This window comes from Sprattus sprattus, assembly GCF_963457725.1.
Source record: "Sprattus sprattus genome assembly, chromosome: 2".
NCBI classification, from domain to species: domain Eukaryota; kingdom Metazoa; phylum Chordata; class Actinopteri; order Clupeiformes; family Clupeidae; genus Sprattus; species Sprattus sprattus.
In genome coordinates, this window is record NC_137921.1 from 32,619,572 (window position 1) to 32,640,404 (window position 20,833).

General features: G+C 41.2%; 1 protein-coding gene across 7 annotated transcripts in view; it reads right to left on the minus strand.

The window, feature by feature from the left end:
- Positions 1-13,614, minus strand: part of opa1 (OPA1 mitochondrial dynamin like GTPase) — a 48,663-nt gene extending 35,049 nt beyond the window's left edge. The window contains exons 1-15 of one of the 7 annotated variants that reach the window (XM_080832835.1): positions 13,477-13,614; positions 12,070-12,394; positions 10,987-11,083; positions 10,741-10,848; positions 9,827-9,880; positions 7,923-8,029; positions 5,678-5,947; positions 3,725-3,778; positions 3,496-3,600; positions 2,554-2,640; positions 2,066-2,179; positions 978-1,058; positions 663-737; positions 255-326; positions 58-157 (exon numbers count right to left, since the gene is read on the minus strand). In XM_080832835.1, the coding sequence (XP_080688961.1) occupies positions 58-157; positions 255-326; positions 663-737; positions 978-1,058; positions 2,066-2,179; positions 2,554-2,640; positions 3,496-3,600; positions 3,725-3,778; positions 5,678-5,947; positions 7,923-8,029; positions 9,827-9,880; positions 10,741-10,848; positions 10,987-11,083; positions 12,070-12,394; positions 13,477-13,505 (1,678 nt within the window). In that variant the 5' untranslated portion in view covers positions 13,506-13,614. Of the gene's footprint in view, positions 1-57; positions 158-254; positions 327-662; positions 738-977; positions 1,059-2,065; positions 2,180-2,553; positions 2,641-3,495; positions 3,601-3,724; positions 3,779-5,677; positions 5,948-7,922; positions 8,033-9,826; positions 9,881-10,740; positions 10,849-10,986; positions 11,084-12,069; positions 12,395-13,476 lie in introns of all 7 variants that reach the window. The other 6 variants (XM_080832834.1, XM_080832837.1, XM_080832836.1 and 3 more) reach the window with 6 other exon arrangements.
- Positions 13,615-20,833: the final 7,219 nt, after the last annotated feature.

A 20,833-nucleotide genomic window follows, 5' to 3' on the forward strand; every position in this document is an offset into this window, starting at 1 on the left:
TGGTGTCAGGTTGCCTGGGGAATAATATTATGGGGTGTAAAATGTAAGAGGGCCTACCTTGAATGCAGAGGATGATAGCGTTGGGATTCTGCATGTACGCTTTACTGATGCTGAAGATGGTTTCCTTGGTGTCTGCAGCCATACCAGCGGTCACAGTCTACACATGCACAAGACAAAAGACTTCAGTACCCAATACCTCTAATCTGTCTGTACCTGTGTGTGTGTGTGTGTGTGTGTGTGTGAGAGAGACTCACATTGATAACACCTGGCAGGTCGACCAACACCATCCTCTGGATTCCAGGGCCTTTGACACTTATAGAAATTGTCTGTTTAACACAAATACCCAACTTCAGTCAACACACACATGTGACATAAACCATTGGACTCACTGGAAATTGTACCAGTCTGTGCTATATTAGCAGCTAGACTGAGTTGTGATATACTGCAGGTTCACTGAGAAAGCAAGACTCAAATGTGAGAGTGTGAATAACAGTGACCAACTAAAAAAAGATAGAGATTAAATGAAAAGAGTATGGAAACTCAGTCTTCAAGAGAGAGTGTGTCACAGTCTTATTATGTGACTGATGTATTGGAGGCCTGGGTTATTTGCGTATGTGTGTGTGTGTGTGTGTGCGTGTGTGCGTGTGTGCGTGTGTATTTACCTCTGGACTGACGGTTTGGCCATCCTTTACGCTCTTCCTCATCCTGAGCTCGATCTCATGCCTGAGGGCAGCCAGCTGCACACAAACAGAGGACACAGCACTTAAAGCACCTAACAAGATCAGCATCTCTCTCCTTCGCACACACACAGGCACACACACAAAATGGAGAGCCTGCACACAGAGACCCTCCCACGACCGGACACAAACGCAAAAAAGGGAACAAAAATAGTAACATAACATACCCACTCCTATATGAAAGAAATCTAGACAATTAAACCCAAATGTGGTGAGTGTGAGCCTAACAGTGACACTTACATCCTCCTCTTTGCTGAGGTCGAACTCTCTGCTACTGTCCTTGAACATGGCCACATGGTGAGGACCTTCACTGAGGGTCACCTGAACAGCGGGAGACACACGGCAAAAACATCAAACTTACTGTCAGTCATTTCATCCAAAATGATTGGAAGGCACAAAAGTTAAGACGGCATCTAGAATCCGTCCCTCTGACACAGCTAGCACTTTTCTCTAGGTACAAACATGAGTGAAGAATAAGCTTAGCCGCCTGTCACTGATTAAGATACGATGTTACATACACAATCTGTTTGTACAAATAGCCTACAGCTAACTTTACATTATGGCACACAAATTAGGAAGGATGGGGACATATTGGTCAACATGTTAAAACTTTTCAGTTTGTAATTGACACTCACAAGTCATCACAAGTTGTACAGTTTCGAGTTTGACAGAACACCCTCCACCCCCATATTGACCAGAACAGAGCCAACAACCAAACTCCAACACACTACAAACATTAATGTTGCCCATCCATAAACCATAGAGAATAGGATCATAGAGAATGATCACTACAACCATCTGTCCTATCTGTGAGGATAACCATGGGCTCATTCAGTGTGTAAAACAGTACGCACTGTTTTCCACAGTTTCTTGGTTGAACAACATGTTTCCTCAAAACAGTGTTAAATGGTGTGGTGTAACAGGCTTTTGAGGTACATTTTCTCTTGTTGGGCGGGTGTCAATTGTGTTACCCAATCACCAGCCACGTGTATATAAATCCCCTCATTTACAAAGGGAGTGTGAACAAAGGATCAAAATACTCATTTCCAAATGCAGGATAAGAAAAAGCATTTCAACCCCATTTCATCAGGATCTGAAACTTCTTCAAAAGAAAGCAAAGAATGGCCTTCTCAGCTCCCACAGTTGCAATGCTTGTGCAACACAACAAGGTTTTCACCAGCGTTTCTGTGTAAATAAACATTTCGCTACGCTTCGTCTGGGCTGTACATGCCCCTGGCCTCTCATTGAACAGGACGTCTGGTTGTTGGAGTCCATTTATCCAGGTTGCCACGGTCCTTGTGTCTGAGCTCTGATTCCCATTATCTCACCTTGACAGGGGACCTGGTCATCATTTCGCCCGAACCTCGGGGGAAGATCCTGGCCTGGGCGATCATCTCCAGCACGCTGGTCTTCCCTGCACTCTGGTCTCCAACCACCACCACCTAGCAACGCATCCCACAGCAGTTCATTAATGGGAGCAGAGAGACCAGGCTATTGTGTGTCAACATTAGACAGCATCAGCAACATTAGTATAACCCAGGACAGAAGCACCCTGACACATTAGATAGCCCCAACCTACGGAAACCCCTTAATCCTGTAGCAGCCAGTGCCTTACTCTAGAAATTACCCTAATGTAACAAAGTTAGCTATGCGAGTCTTTGTTGATATTATCTATAATAAAATGGCAGATTGGTCAAATCTAGGATCTCAGCACTTGCAACCTGCTAATAACAAATCTGGTTCCATTAGACATACCTTGTCTGTTAATATTCAACCCAAACTCTATGTGCAATCTGAATACAGGCAGGACACTTACCCTCGGCAGGTGGTCTTGAGTGTTGTAGTTGGAGTCAAAGTCAGAAAGGATGTCCAGCACTTCTGAGTACAAGTCAATTAGGGACTTCTGCAGAAGGAAGGAATGAAAGAAAGAAAAATAATAATATGTATCTATATACCTTCACACTGGTGCTGCAAGTACACACAAACACCAGCCTTTGGCTGGACACATACAGATTGAACCATTGGTAAGAGCTAGGGGTGTGCCAAATAATCGTCATGACGATGCATCGCGATTCTAATTTTCACAATCTACTGCATCGATTGTTGACGTCAAGTATCGATTATTAATAATACAAAAAATAAAAAATGAATAATTACAATTGCATGAATGGTTGGCGAACATCAAGCATTTCCGGCCGCGCGATACTGCGACAAGTCATTCATAAACAAAACATGCAGTGTATCCAGTAATAATAATATTTGTGTTAAGTAACCTCCAAAAGTCGTTTCAATAAATACAGCTATGTATGAATTGAGTTGCTTTGAGTTATCAATTGAACACACTATCCAGATCATACACAGCCAGTCAGCCACTGGTAATGGCTTATTTTTTTTCTAACAGTGTTCAGTGAAAATTCGCAATGCATCGCAATAATTCAAGTATCGCGATGCATCGTGATAGAATCGCATCGTGGCATGTGAATCGTGATACGAATCGAATCTTGACTTCTTTGGCAATACCCACCCCTAAAGAGCAACTGGTTCTTTAACCACCATCTTTAACAGACGCAGGGTTAGGAACATCAAGTCTCTTTGCTTAAAAATATACAGTATATAGAAATGTTTTATATATACATTTGTTTATTGAAACACATCACATAAAATAGCATAGATCTTTTACAATTAGGTGTGTGATTATATTTTAGTTTTTGTTTTGTTGGAACATGTTTGTTTGATGTCATGAGTAGAATGAGCTCACCTTGATCTTCCTCTGATGGATGCCTTTGTCATCCTTCTGAAGCACCACCTTCCTCAGCTCCTTGTTCTCCTTCTCCAGACGCTCCAGCATGCGCTGGTACTTCATCTGCCATGTGGGAGTTACAGCTCGCATTTAGTATCGTAACAGTGTTAATTATCGGACAGCGTGTGTTATTGGCAAACGTTTGTCTCTCTCTCCCTCTGTCTCTCGTCTACAGTGGGAAACTCACCTGAGAGCGGAGAATCTCTTCTTGAAGCTGGTCAATTTTTTCTTTATCGGAAGCCTACGGGTGGAGAAAGGACAGAAGGACAACATTATGGAGCCAAACACAATGTCCACAGATCCCTTTGATGCTGTTAAACATGATTTGGTTCATTTTTCATAGCATCAGCAACCACCATGTGCATTGAACACCCAATAGAGCAATCGAGAAAGGCATTAAGGCAAGGCATACGGGAGAAATGATTCACTCATTCATTCAGTCTTGCTCTGTGCAAAATCAATGCTGAATCTCACCACAGAGAAGAGGTACAAAAGGCCTGGAAGAGACTCAATTATCACTGATCACACGAGAGAGAAATTACGCAAAATCAGCTTATGAAATCATTCAGCACCTGCAAGGCAACTGTGATGTAGTCGGACAAAGACACAGGGAGATTTACAGAGCACCAGCGAATGATTGAGGCTGGGGGTGGGGAGGGGAGGGGGGGCAAAAGACAGGGGTACACACAGACAGACAGACAGACAGACAGACAGACAGACAGACAGACAGACACACACACACACACACACACACAGAAACTATACCAGAGATGGGGGAGTGAGGCGACTAAGCAAGAATATGGCAACAGTGACCCTTCACTAAGCTTACATTTAAAGCCCACTGGAAACTCAACCATAAGGGTCACTACAAGGTCACTAGAGGGGCACTACAGGGTCACAAAGTGTCACTACAGGGTCACTTGAGGTGCTCAGATGGTGTTTGGGCAGAGCTGAAGAAACGCCTCACTGCCTAGTCGCCACAGTCCATGCAGCTGGCGGACACTCCACTCCATGCAGTGCAGTTATTTTTCCACACTGTTCTCCACACACGAGCGAGCACTATGACCTTAGTGGGGCATTGGCATGGCAGGCTATGTGGGTGAGATATGTCAGCTGACTTCCAGGTGCCCCATCCTACCAGCGACATGGCCGACTATCTCTCAGTGTTCGCATGGCAATGCAGTGGGGACTTCCAGGGCAATCAAAGGCGGGGGGGGGGGGGGGGGGGGGGGGGGGCATTTTACGTAGTGGGGTTTGCTCAGGGTAAGGAACTATATGGCACACACCTTAATGGGACTAACACGTGTGCCAAATGGTGAATGCCAAATGGGAAATATGGGTATACATACAGTACCAGTTAAAGGTTTGGACACACCTTCTCATTTGTTGACAAGTTTTTTCTTTACTTTTATTATTTTCTACATTGTAGATAACACTTTTTTTGTTTAGTACAGCATTCCATATAAGTTCTTTTCTAGTTTAAACGTATTCAGTATTAATCTACAATGTAGAAAATAATAAAAGTTAAGAAAACACTTGTGTGTCCAAACTTTTGACTGGTACTGTATACTGAGCTATATCGGAAGTAAAGGGACAATTTGTAAAAATACTTTATGTACTCTAGGATCCAGAAGCCATTAAAGGTGTAATCCTTGATGCTGCCAAAAGATTTTTGATATTTGAACTCCACCCTCCTGAAGCACCACTGGAGCATGAGAATCCCTTGTTTACTGGCTGTAACAGTGTAGATCAAGCTACTTTGTATTTGAGTTTTTAAAGACTGTACACACTGGCCAGACAGTTAGAATAATGTGAGGAGAATAAGCCCTGAATTTCACAAAAAGTATAATGGATTATAATCAAGGACAACACCTTTAAAAGTACTTCATCACATAAGGGAAAATAAAGGGCAAATTACTATCGAAGGGTATAGATTGAGCGTAAACAATGTGCTAAAGAAGATGGAAGGTTCACCTCGGCGGTATTTTGAAATCTAGTAGTGGTTCTACTACAAATATAACATCCTATATGAGGAGGCTTATGGAAGAGGAGGAGGGGGAGATTGGAGTCCAGTCTAGTGCTCTGTGGCTGCAGGACAGCTGTGGGGGGTTTCTTCCTGGAGAGGGGTGTAGAGCTTCACCTTGCGCTTTTGCTGCGGGGGGCTTGGGCTGGGGGTGGCGCTCTGGGCCGGGGCCGGAGTGGGGGTCGGACTGGGTTCGGGCGGCGGAGGCGGAGGAGGTGGTGGTGGTGGAGGTGGAGGTGGAGGTTGAGAAGGAACAGGAGCAGGTGCAGGAGCGGGCCGCGCGTTATTGGCCGCCGCTGCTGCCACAGCCGCCGCCGCCCTCCGGACCTCCTCCTCGTGCTGCTGGATCTGCTGCTGTATGAGAATGAGCTCGCCAAGTAAGCCCTGCTGTGAAGGGACGGCAGAGTGAGAGAGAGGCGACACAAGACAAAAGAAATAACCAACTGGCCAACAAAAAAAACCCAGCCGTTTGAGCCAATGGAGAGGGCAGAAGCATACCCAACAACTGGACTCAATATCCTGAGGTAAGAGGCCAAAATTTCTTGCCACCAAAAAAAATAAACCAATGAAGACAGCTCCAGGCTTCAAGAACTAGCCAAAAGTCAGCTGGCTGCAATTCAACAAACCCATAATCTTCATTGGCTTAAGAACGACTAACAAGCAGAGGAGACTACTGATACAGCAACCAGTGCCTCTCAGCCAGTGGCAAATAGTTATGATGTGACACTTCACATCAAATAAATCGCTTATCTATGTTTTCATATTGACAACCAAGATCAAAATGTCAGCTATGACCCCCCCCCCCCCCCACTAAACACATCTTGAAAAACATCTTGGGTTCATATCTTGGAGTCCATTAAAACATTTTCACTGTAAATCAGGTACACATCAGAATGCAGATCTTAAAGCCTGTAAAACTGCATTAGGGCAACAGAATCTCACAACAGACGAAAACTACAACTGAAGACCCAGATGTGACCCCTAGCCCATGCCGTGACTGCATACTAGCATGTAATGATCCAAAGTCGCCGTGCATTGGAGGCCAAACTCTCGTTAAGATCTAAAGGTGTGGTGTGGGTGAAGCAGAGCACTTAGGAAGCTGAAGTGATCTATCATGGGTCTAGCAGAAAGCTGGCTGCGGGAGACTGGAAGAACGGCGGGAGAGGAGGGGGGAGGGCATCAAGCTCAAGACAGAAGCTTGTCAATTTATGTGTAATGCCTTTAATTAAAGAACTACTTCTCATTAAAGCCAGCTAGTATTAGGTCTAATGGTAGTGTCACAAGTTTGCACTTTCAGTTTTCTGGCACATCATATGAATGTAAAGACATGGTAAAGCAAGCAAAGACAGAATAATTGTACATTAGGACAGAATGGTATATAAACAATATCTACCCTGTTAAAAGCGTAGCTCAAAAGCTAGGCACCTGCAAGCCCTGAAAAAAGCTAGGTTATCTTTAGAGGAAGAATATTACAGAGCAGGCTGCATTTGGGTTGGAATACCAGCCATACCCTTTCTGCTCTACATCTTCATCTAAACATGTAACAGATCACAGTATCTCCCTTAAAATGTAGTGGGAGTGGTGCCTGGAAGTCAGATTGAAAAATCAAAAGTAAGCCTGTGGAAAGTGACAATGCTGAGAAACCCATCTTGTTTAATGAGCCATGGAGCCACATTAACACACACACAGAATGGAGATATTCAAAGCTAGACAACATGAAGGCCCCATGTGGTCCCATCCTGCAGGAAGCATGGTCTCATGCCCCATGTGACAGACACATCCACGGGCTGACAGAAGGAACACAGAGGGGGAATGAGATGAGATGCGATGCGATGAGAAAGCACTGACAGCATGGTACGACCAGTAGAACATGAGACGAGCAGCAGTGATCACCTCAAAAGCAGCAATGTTCGAAAGGAAAACACTGACACATTCAAACGTTGTTCAAATCCATCACTGTTTCTCTCTGCCGTTTTAAGTTACATTCTGTAAGCGTTCAGGAAATTGGAAAGCCTTTGGTTAACAAGATGAAGTGCTCTCATCTCAATCGCTTTAGGTTCAGCCAATCCATAGATTTTCCTTCACTTATAGCCCAATCAGACACAAAAACAATTTACAAAGTGTAACTTAAAGCATAAGATGGAGTCATTCACAGAGAATGATTACAACTGTTACAAATGCCATACATTTTCATTTTCCACTGATGAAGATCTTATAAGCAGGTTCAGGCACCCCGAGGTAGAGCGTCGGCAATGCAGTGCAGGAAAACGTGACACTCATTCGGTAAATGAGCAGACCTACAGGTGGGGACTGATGGAGAAATAGCACAATGGAGCCAGGAGGGGGCAGCGCTGATACTTGCCTTCTTGTACTGCTTCTCGCCGCTCTCGGCCGACGGGGCTGTCGACGCGGCTGAGGCTGCCGCCACCGGGGCCTCTGGGGCCTTCAGGGCCGACTCGCCAGGGGACTCTGCTGGCGAAACACAATCAACCAGAACAAACCTGAGGTGGCAGGTAGGCTACAGTAAACACGCTGTGAAAGAGATTCTGAGAGGTAGTTATGAAAACCGCACAGCATAACAGTTCAATTATTCTTTCACATGCCCACCACATGAGAACTGATTGGCACCTACTTCCCAGAAGAGTCAAAAGTTTGGAAATGAAAATTATCGCAAAAATGCTTGGCTCGGACAAGTACGACCAGCTTACTTCACGCCATTTTCTAAATATCAGACCTTGACTCAAATTTAAGACAAATAGTGCAGTTTATACAGAAACATATATATCCATGTATGTAAATGTATTCAATGTGATACTAACACTAAAAATAAAATGAATTATTATTATTATCAATAAGATGTCGATTGCTACACCTCAGCCAGGGGTTTCTGCTTTCACTTAGAGCAGGTCTGGTATGAGCACAGAATGTGTTTACCGCCGCCCTGGGATTGTGGAGCTTGCATTTCTATATATACATTGTCCTTGAAAGCACTATGGAAGACCTTCTACCGTTGTGACTCAGCTAGTTTTAGCACTGACGCAGACCACCTTCCTTAGCAGCGTTAGATTGGTGTTGTGAAATTTGAGAAGAGCTTTCATTTGTTTCCAAACTGTTGAACTCACTGGAAAAAAAAGTCATGTGTTTGAGAGGGGTAAAAAGAGAGAATGAGAAGGGAGAATGCACGTTAAAGAGACCAGAAAGAACAGAATGAATAGCGTGCTAGTCTGAACACAGGTGTGGGTAGCATTTTGTTTTTAAGATGAAACTGTGTGGAAAATCCTTGTTATCTTACATATAAAGACATCCATGATACCCACCGGGCTGTCAACTAGGTTGCTATTTTCACATTCCACACAGTTTAACAAAAACAAAACACACACACACACACACACTATTGAACAGACCAGCAAAATAGACATTGCACAGAAAATGAGGTTTCAGACAGGAAGCAAAATTGAAAGGAAGAAAAGGAGTGAGTGGACAGTGTGAAAACAAAGAGAGAGGTAGTTCCACCCGAGTGCAAGACAGATCAAGATGCTGGTAAATTCTCAAAGATGAGAGTCCTTCCATTCTATTCCCACACAGATCGTTCTATTAAAGGAATTTTAATTTCTCAACCTAATGTCTATGTGAGGCATTTGCAGCATTCTACAATGGCCCTGCTAGCTTGTTGAGAAGCTTCTATTTTACAAGTACGATGCCTGACAGAACAATGCAGCACATAGGGATTAGGCTGAAAAGCACTTTATTCCTTTAAAATCTATTGCCAATCAGCAATTGTTTAACTCCAGCCAAATAAATGTGTATATTATGCTGTTGATTCTATGACAAATAAGCAGCCCTAAAACTGAATATTAACCAGGAAGCCTACAATATTATGTGTTGATTGACATGGTATAGTATAGTAGCTTTACTTTCCACAAAAGGTAAGAGAGGTTTGGCTATCAAGGACAAACCCTGACTTAAAATCCAACAAACAAAAACACATCCAACATCAAGCCAAGAGACAAAATGATGTGCCAATAATTTGCCTCTGCCTCTTCAATAGTGGCAACAATAAAAAAAATAAAAAATAAAAAAGGAAATTAGGTGAGAACAGGTTTGTAGAGATTTGGCATGTCCATTTGTACATCCCCCATAATCTCTTTTCAATCCCAGCACCAAGGCCACGGGTTAAAGCCATGGGTGCCTCGCATAGACAGAGAGCTTTCAAACGGCAGCGGGTGAAGGGGGGGGGGGGGGGGGCTGAGAAGGGCGTTTACACACCTAACAACAGACGCAGACCAGAAGCTCCATTGACTTCACTAACCAAACTCACACCTGTAAAGAACGTGGGGAAAACAGGAAGAACAGAATGAAAACCAAAATAATATGATGACAGCAAAGGGTCACAGGGTCATGCTAGGTGATGTGGAATGACGAGCCAATATATCTAATCGTCCATGTTTTTAACCCCTGTATTGGTCCATTTCACTATATGGACCCGATCACCGTGCATTCCTGACAAGCTACAGCTCCCCATGAAGAATCGGCAGTGTGCAATAAGAGACGTAAGATTCATCACAAAGTCACTATTGTTTGTAAAGACATGCTAAGTCATGTAACTGAAAAACCTGGTTCTTAAACAACATTTGCAAAGCTGTCAAGACAAAGACCAGCCGCAGTTTGGCTAAGGAAGTTTAGATAAGGGGTTGAGGCGCCTACTCCTTATCACTGATACAGCAGAAATCTGAGGAACTTTAAGTGTAGTTAAAGCTGGTGCCTCTATATGCCAATTCATTGTAGTGACATGTCACAGTTGACTATTTCATATTTTTTGCAACTTTACAATTACAGGGGGTAAACTGAATTGTGTTTCTGACTGTACATGGACGTATTCAAAATCTTCACAAAGCTTCAACATCAACAGCATTAGATGTTTGTAATAGCAGTATTGGGAATAGATCTTACAAGACTGAATACAAACTATCTTGGTTAAGACAAACATAAGAAAGCCCAACACAAAAGATAGTCAGAGGATGTAAAATATGTGTGTGAGCGTTGGATCATTTTTGTTGGTGCAAAATGCAAATCCAGCCTAAAGCTCAGTGGGATGTTTGCCATTAAATCATTTAGGCCTAGCCAAAACAGCTCCTCAAATCTTGCTAAACCAAAATTGACTCAAAAATTCATGGACATACCAGTGGACAGGAGGCTCTTAAGAAAGGTAAAGTTCTCTCCAATCTTCTCCAGGTCTGGCATTAGCTTGGCTATCTCCGCAACTTCAGGCAGAGCCCTGGCAAGTTTTTCTGCACACAGCAACAACAGAAAAACCAAACATACCGTAAGAGCTAACCCATTTTCCCACTTGTCACTTGTAATAACCCACAATTCATTTTGGAATAAGAGAACAAAATGCTGGCAAATACATATCTATAGACACCCACCTAAGTCTATTTGTTCAGCGAGCTCCCACACAAAATCAGGCACTACCCAGTTGTATTCGCTAAGATCAGGGAGCAAGTCTTTCCACTCCTCATAAGTCTGAAAGAGAAAATTAGATATTGTACATCTTGTATTTCACAACAACCATGCAAGCATAACAAAGCAATCATTGAATGACAACATACGTTCAGTTTGAGATATAAAGCATATACATATAGTGATATAATTAGCAATTGGCTAGGGTAATTACTGATCAAGAATTAGCCAAATTTACCCAACAAATTATTTTTAACTACTTAACTGTTGAGCGCTGTAACATAAATCTTATTCCCAATAGCTTATGAGGCTTCTAATCAAAGTGTGCAACAATTGTATTACTTTATACAGCTTAAAAGCCACTGGGTGTGAATTACTACAAAAGGCACTCCTTTTGTTCACCTGTAAAGCAAAACTCTACGATGGTGAGGTGCAGAGCTGAGGCTCATGCAAAGGTCAGACATCTAATCTGTCCCCAGCATCTAGCATTCAAACAATAGTCTCCTCTGTTCCACAGCATAGGCATACAAACATCAGTCTCCTCTGTTTCACAGTATATGCATGCAAACATAACTCAATGGATGCACAGGTTCACTTAAAAAATTCAAAATACCTTACTATTCCATGTTGACTACTTCAACAGTTAAAAATCATGTCTATCCCTGCCGTTTCCAAAACAAAGATTCACTATCAATATTTTAAATACCACACTCTATGCACATATATACATTTATTTTTGTTATATTGGCTCACAACTTTCCATGAAGCAGTGGAACCTACCCCAAATTATAAGGTCCACAAATTTCTACATACACACCAACCTCTAGCTGCTCAATAAAGCCTTCCACACAAAAAGGACAGTTTATACACAACGTATCAAGTCCACTAAGATGGCTAGCCCCCGATAAGCGCAGGCAAAGTAATATGGTTTTATCAGCAATGTCCTAACTGACTGACACAGATGGCTGATATTACTTTCTCTCATACATTCCCCGGAACAACACCTGAGCAAGGTTTGCTATACATGGCCTTTAGATGCTGGCCTTTACCTTTTTAGCAGTGTACCCTCCTCCTACGGCTCCTCCCAGAAATAAATATCTTAGTTTCAGCAGCCTGGCGGCCAGGCGCACTGCCCAGAAAGAGCGGTGCTGCTGATAGCCATGACCCCCCTGGCCCCCATATCGGGACTTATGGGTACGTGGGGGAAGTCTACAAAGGGAGCTGATGTGGCGGGCAGCAGTTCGGTGTGGGGTCCTCTGGGAGTTGGCATTGGTAAATCTGTGATGGATGGCACGGGATAAGGGATGAAGTTTCTGGATGGGCACCCCGACCCTCACTCCCATCCTGGGAGACAGTAGGCTCCTGCAGGCCAGGCTAGACAGAATGACAAACAAAACAAAAACACCAAATGAGGCAATCACAAAGTAGGTTGATGTGTCACTCACTAAGAAGCATCTGTCCAGGGTATCTATGCGACATCTGGTAAGTTCGACACACAGCAGGCAACTACGCTCAGGATATCAACACTGATTTTACACAATGTCTACATCATATATGGATAATGAGAAAGATCTGGTCGTATCTCTGACCGTTTCTCGCGTCAGTCAATAAACTGAAATAAGTACAAAATAATAATACACGAATACGAAATTCGAAATGCAATACCTTAATGCAATTCCTTAAACACAAGTTTTAGTTGGGCACAATATAATTACCCAACTAGCCAAAACAATTTCGTTTCAATTGAAATGACACACGTTAACCTGACTAGCTGACCGTGATAGCTAGCTAATAATTGTGACCACGCAAGGTAGATGTATCTAGCAATCTGCCCACTGTGACTGCGACAGATTTAAGCACATTGAAGAATTTGATTTTACTTCGCTTTTTATCTGGCTATCCATATTAACCGCCAATCGCTGGCTCACTACAGCAGCCTTCCACCATCAATATTAAAAAAACAAAACGTTAACGAATATGTCGAAGGGCACATATTCCACATAATAAGAACATTTCAGCTAGTGACAAAACAGACCATCCGCTTACCAAAACTGTGACAACCAATAAATCTATAATTACTGGTTAGCTAACCTTACTGGATTAAACGCATGAACGTTATCAAGCTGGACAGCTGGAAGCTAACGTCCACTGGGATAAGTCACTTATCCAGCTAGCTAACGTCCGTTAACTCATTACCTCTACAGCTACAAAGGCTACCATTATTGTAAAGCATGGACCAATTACATGTTTGTCTAACTGCTCCTGTAATATGACAAGGTTACATGCACATGCTACAAATGCTTTCACAAATATTTTCCAACCAAAGCTAACTGCACCTATGCAGTCATAACAGGGTCTCTGCCCTTAGTAGCACGCCCCATTGCAGATTGCATGACAGGAGAAAGGTAGCCAGCCAGCTAAAACATTATTAGCTGGCTGTCCTAAGGTGAACTTACCAGGCGACCGAATTTCCCGCTCGTAACATTATGCTATTGGCTATAGTTGACAAATATACAATTTATTTAATTTAAAAGTAAAGACACAAGTCAAATCATCTTTCCAGATGGTGGACATTAGTTAGCTGGCAAGCTAACAAGGACACAGCAACGAGCGATAGGAATGACAGCGGTACTTCCTGAAAGTAAGTCCCACAGAAAACCAGCCCCGCCGAGCTTTTGGGAACCAAATATTTTTCGTTCCTCCTTCATAAATAGCGTTCCAAATCGTGAAGGTCCACACACACAAACACAAAAAACACACACACACACACACACACACACGGCACGATAAGCCTACCATTCACTTTTCATGGTTACGGTCATGGTATTTAGCAGACGGTTTTGTCTTTAGACATAAGAAAGACATAAAAAAAGGTATGTATTTAGGCATAGATATTTACTAAATGTTTTGTATGGTTTATATAAACCCAATGCATTAAATGAGATAGTGATAAGCTAAATATATACAAAATCATCATTTTTAGCAGGGGTCTTTAACGTTTTGCAGGCCAGGGACCCCCAAACTGATGGCAAGATGAGCAAGGACCCCCTACTATGTAAATTGCATAACATTTTGTTTATAATATACTGGGCCTAGTGCCAAATAAACATATAGTTACCCTGTTATTGTGTATTCAATACTAAGCTATTCAAATAATACAAAGGTTAATATATTCATTAACATTTTTATTTTTTAACATTGAATTTAACCTAACATTTTTGAACAGCGAATTTAACTTAACATTTTTTAACATTGAATTGATTTTAACATTTAACGACATGAAAGGTACAGGGTGGCCGTGCCACTGCCATTTATAAACATACATCTTGCAAACAACTCTGCGCTAACAATTAATAACAACTTATTAAAATAATTCACAGATATATGTTTTTATTTCATCATACATAAAAAAGGGACAGTGAATCCTCAAGCATCTGTCGATGGCACACATCCTCCCACACTAGTGAGATGTATCTTCTTTTCAATAACTCCTGACTGACACGATCCAATGGATGACGGAGGAGGAGTCTGGCGCATGGAGTTGTGTTGACAACATAGAATTATAGGGTACTTTCTATTGGGAAGTAGCTGTCCCCTAGCCTGGCCATTACCAGCCTGTGACTCCATTTTTTTCCGTCAGTAAGTCTGGCCTAACCCCGTTCATTTTCGTTTCCGAGATGGGCGGGTGCTTATATATATGTCTATGAGACTGAGTATGAGCTTGAAATCAATTCAGACGGAAATACGTAGGCTGGTGTCACCAGGCTAGCTGTCCCCAACCCTGACACCTAAATTTCAATGCCTGCAAATAGGCCTAACACTTTTCAATTTTTTTCAGATTTTTTTCAATGATCTAATTTCAAAGATCTTTATGATTGGTTTAAACAGAATTTGGAATATTTAGATTTATTGTGGATTTAATTTTTAAATAAATAAACTATACTCAAAAAATCATGTCCCCAGTTTAAATGTCACTACCGAAACACAAGAGTTTTAGTCCATTGGCTGAGCCTGTGTTTTAGCCACGACCCTGCATTTTTGACCATGCAGTGACACTCATGGTTGAATGGTAAGAAGCTAAATCCCATAGTTTTTATATAAATGTGTTCCAAAGTCTGAAAATCGACGTGTAACCTTAAGAATTGTCACTATACCGAAACCCATGATTTTTTTTAATTAAGTAAACCTTTTGGGGTTTCATGCAAAATCTTATGTTTGTATGAGTGTACACCTCTTCAAAGATTTGCTTGCAAGCCGTGTGCTTGCTATAATTCTTTATTTATGCTTAAAGTTAGCTAGAATTGTCACTACCGAAACAGTAACTACTGAAACATATGGTAGTGACCTGATGATTTCGGTAGTGACAAAATGAAATGGTAAGTAGTTCAATCCAATCATTTTTAAATAAATGTGTTGTGTGGACTAAAGTGCAGCCCAGAGCACCTTTTGGAAGATTTTGGGAGAGAAATCCAACAGTGCAGTCACTACCGAAACAGTGCAGCACTACCGAAAAACTGGATGTTTTGTAAAAAATTAAGTATATTGAGTAATCAACTTAAATGTTATGATACTGATTGGATTAATGTATGTTCAATTTCATCAATCAACAACTCTGGAATCAATATGATCAGTATTTTGCATTTTACAAAGAAATATTGCACGAATTGTATAAATTGAACTTGAAAATTTGGTAAACATTTAATTTGTATGGATTTCATTGTGAAAACCTTCAAGAAATAATTGTAAAAATACTCTTCAGAGAAGGGAAGGAAACACAATCTGAACAGGTCAATAATAATATTTTTTTTTTACTATAGTAAATGTGATGTTTCGGTAGTGACAATTTTTGGAAGAGGAAAAACATTCCAACACATTCTGAAAATACATTATAAAAATGTACTGTTCTTTGACTAGATATGTGTACTTTAGATATGGTACAATATACATAAGGACAAGTTTTGGGAATAAAACATAAACACACACTTGCCTAATAAAAAAAAAATATTAAGCACCAATTACCAACAATTACAAATACCAAAGCTATGACAATAGTGTAGGCCTTGTCGTATTTTTATCTACTTATGACTGTATTATTGAATAATGTGTGTATTGCTGGTACTGGAATATGGACATCTCAACAAATAGAGGTAGCAGTTAGATGACAAGACTGCCATAAGGCAGAAGGGCCCTTTTCAGAGACATCATATGGCAGACAGGCCTGTTCTTATAACCCCAATTGCAAAGATACCTTTTATGATAAATCACGTGGTAAACATGCCGCCTCTGCAAAGAATACCTAGGCGCATTAGGGACAAAGGGGGGTCAGGGCAAGGTGACAGACGCCTCTGCAAAAGCCACAAGGCAGACAGTTAAGAACCATGTCTGAAAGCCCCCGAGATACCTGGTATCACAGGAAGCTGTACACCATGTATCTCGAGGTGGTTAATTCTGTTGACATAGACAAAGCAAACTGGTTGATAGGCAACATTGTTAAGATAGTTGGACCGATTGTTCTCCATCTCGGTGTGGTCAAGTCCAATGACGTAAATAAGGTACCTGTTGTTTTCCATCTCTAGGTGCAGTCGAGTCCAATGACGCAAATAAGACGCAAATGAAACCAGAGCAAAGGGTGATTTGATCAATATAAAAGTGGGCACGAGGACTTGTTGGTTAGGTTTTCTACTTGATGGCTCTTGCAATATGCTTAGAGTCTTTGAGATGCTCCATGGACCAGCTCAGCAGTAGTTATCTCCTCTGAATTAAACTGTTCAGTATATTCATACCTATTTGCCTTGAGAAGTTTCTTGAGAACTCTTAGAATAATACACGACAGCCTCCAGCAAATTCACAAATTAGACAGCTGATCATTTAAAAAGGGAGTTTAAAATATATATATACTGTATATATACATATACCAAGGCTGGCACTGGAACAGGCAGCTCTAGGTTATTCCATAGACATGTATCTATCTATACATGTCTAAGGGTCATTCCACCACAGAGGCATCACAAATGAAAAGAGAAAGAGATGGCCAAGACAACAGACACTCATCAGAAGAGCGAAGGGGTCAAGTGGGCGAAAATTACTAAATTATATAATTTGAATAGGCAGGTACCAATCAGTGGATTTTAATTTAATTCTAGCAGCTACAGGGAGTCAGTGAAGGGTGACCAGCAGAGGAGTTACATGTGTCCTCTTTAATTGATCAAAGACCAAATACCACTCATTCTGAGTCATCTGCAAAATTGTAGGCGGGATAGACTGGATGGGGTGGTTGGATTGGGGTCCGGTGGACATGTCATAGGAGAAGTAGAATGATTGAGAAGGGAGAATAAAACCAGTGATGCTCCAATGTCCATATAAGGTAAAAGCCTGTTTAGGCGGATTGGAGAATTGTGGCAACTTTTTCAGTAAAGTAAGTTGCAAAGTCATCAGCGGAGAGGGAGTGACCGATGGCGGAGATGGAGGGTTATGGTTTTCTACTGAGTTTCTACTTGAGTGTCGTACTAGCAACCTCTCCCTTATAGAATGCCTTTTTAGCAGCTGTGACTGGAAGAAAAGGCAGATAGCAGAGACTGGCAGTTATCAAGATCACTGGCACATCTGTGGAACAGCCTCCTGGACCACTTAAGGGCAACACCGTACAGCTATTAACCATCATTATGCTATTATTGGAGGTCTTGAAATATTTAATTAAAACTAAAATAAAATTTTTGCACCCCTAGTGACAAAAATGTATCCATAGGAAAGTTATAAAATTGCTACCTAATGGAGACAGCTGGAGTTTCATGCCATTTTGTACATTTATGAGGCAAAACACGTACCCTTAAATCCAGAGACACAAACATTTACATTACTAACCTACATTACAACACACAATGGCCGTGCTTTTCGAGGATAGTACTTTCTGTATTGCTGGTTGATACCTCCCATTTGTGGATTTGTAGGTCTCCATCAGCTTGGCTTTATGGTGACCACTGTTTCACTCTCCTCACTGGACATAAGGCTTGTACTTGTTTTTTGTAAAGCTGCAAGATAAGGAAACATTGTTTATAAAATCAGACCTTACAGGTGAAAACCAACTAATAAACAAACTGTTTGAGGGGCCCAACCCCAATCTTTTCAGTAAAACTGGACTGGAACTGACCATTTGTTGGGGGAGCTTGGGGGAGCCACTTTTTAGATTTCTTTCACATAATATTTATATTTTTTGTTTACATTTTTTTTTTTTTTTGTAGGATTCATGGTATGGATGTTGCACTCAGCTTGCCTTTACCTGCTGATAAATACAAATGTTCAGAGTCAGTGGAACAGTGGGTGTTCAGTTGACATACTTTTCTGTTCCTGACAGTTTACTAAACAATACCATTTTGTTTCAGAAGGCCACTGCAGCTGTCCTAATTAGTTTGGGTTAAGTTAAGTTTAATTTATTTGGTGGCAAATTAAATCAATGACCTATGAAAAGTTAGTGAATTATATGAAATCTAATCTACATTTTCTCAGCTTATTATGTCAATCTGTTTTGTCTGTTTTGTCCAGTTTTCAGTTCAGACTGTTCTGTGTGCCAGTTTTTAGGGCTACAGTAATTGCCTTGTAGTGGTAGGAGTTTATTTTTTATTTTTTACAGCACTTGCACTTTGGTGTTTACCCTGATACATTTTTATTTCTCTACTGCTGTTTATTTCATATTTCCTACTGCCAAATATTTAATCTCTTAAGCTTAAAGCGTAAAGCACATTGAATTAGCTCTGTGTATAGTATGATAATGTACAATATATAAATCAACTACTTGAACTTGTCTCCCCTGCAATGATGCAGTGTGTTGCCTTGGTAACTACAGAGTCATTATCTTGATAGACTGGAACACGACGGGCTCTGACACAACTCACGTCGCCAGGTAAGCTAGTTACCCTGACGGGTCCACGTCGCTGTAATGCGTCTTACTTTGCCTTCTTACAAGAAATGTAGCTGTCCATATTCTATTCCATCCTATTTAAGTGTGTTAGAAAACGGTCGTGGTTCACTAGCGGTCACGGTCAATGTGTGCTGTATGTAGCTAACATTAGTTAAGCTAACATTAACTATCGCTGTTATAGTAGTTATCTCAATCGAACAGAGATAAAAATAGACTTAAGTAAACAGTGGTTCTGCCTTTCCCCCCAAAACTAAGCATGTTGGAAGATGACTACCAGACTGCTTGAATCCTTCAATGAATTTGACAGATATTCTAAGGAAGTTCTTAAAAGACATTCAAGGGTAAGTTGGCAGTGTTTCATTTTATCTTATATTTTATCTGACACTGTTAGACGCGTGTAGTCACATTTGAAATTGTAGGCCTATTATAGTGTGTGTGTGTGTGTATATATATATATATATATATTAGTTTTGTCTAGCATTTTTTTTATCTCCTCAGCGGAACAAGCTAAACCATGGAGAGAAGTGCTCTACCAGCTTTGATGAGCTTGGTGCAGCCTTTAGTGTTGGGCATGACTGGGAATTCGACCTGCCCTGCAACCGAAAAGCATCACAATCGAAATTTAACATTGAAATTATAAAGGAGAAAATTCCACCTCGTTATAGTCAAAGGTATGTAAAACATGAAGCATCACAGACAAACTCTTGGGAACGTCTGCACATTTTTAATATTTGTTTAATTATAAGGAAAGCAAAGTGTTATCCACCATCATTTCACCAAGAGCCTGGGTCTGCTCAGAAAGTCTGTAACAAGATATGCATCTGTCCATTCACAAGCACTGAGGAGTTGGCCCAAAGGACTGATCACAAAGGTAGGCCTAAGTTTAATAATAAAGGAGGAACTTTACATCGTATCCATATTTCCTTCTAATTGGAATGTTATGGAGTTTGGCAGAGCTAGAGAAGCTATTTAGGAAATATCTGTTACTGCCTTTTGTCCCCAAAAGCATTTATTGTGGCCACAGTTACCTTGTCATTGGTTCATGCAGTCTATGGTCTGCAGTTTTGAACAGTAAGCGTAAACGCTGTAGCAACTGAATCAGCTAATTTTGCAAGTTTGTTGCATATTCATCAGGCAACATGATACTGAAGCTTTTTCCACCTCAACAGACCAGGAAGAGGATTCAGAAGGCTTTGTGGTTGTAAGATTAAATAGACCACAGTCCCTTGTTTCTAGAAAATATGCGCAACACAGAACGAAGTGGTCAAGAGAGGTACAGTATTGTATGTTAAAAGGCTAAATAATTAATTATCCTCTCATGCATACTTAATACAGTTCTTTTAGGCAATCAGTTCTGTATCAAGACTTTCAGACACAGATAAGTCTTACCACATGTTCTTTAGCATCCGGATTTGAGTGCTTGACATTTTTTAATTGTCATGATCTGATCAATATTCAAAGTCAAACTTAACTTCAGATATTCTGTTGTATTCAGGAGAAAGAACGCCTGTAATATCAATCAGATGCAGGGAATATTTTATGCCAACCCTATGTACTCACTGTCATCACATGTACAAATGACCCAACCAAAGTGTTTTGAACTTTCCTCCCCTTCAGCTGGAGCGGTTAGCCCCCATGGATGTGCATCGGAAATACAACAGCAAAGCTCAGACCAGTGGAGCTTTAAATTACACCAACACCTCTCACTGGAGCTCCGGTTCAAACAGTGGTCGTGAGAGCCCAATAAGTGCATTCACAGGTTGGACAGGCTGTAGTTTCTTCTCTGCGTGGACAACTGACTGCCAAGCCAATTGGATGTCTAATGTCCCTATGTTTTCTGTAGAGGAAGAGGATGTCCATTTCACTTTGCCAGGTTCTGTTGGCAAAGTGGTGACTGC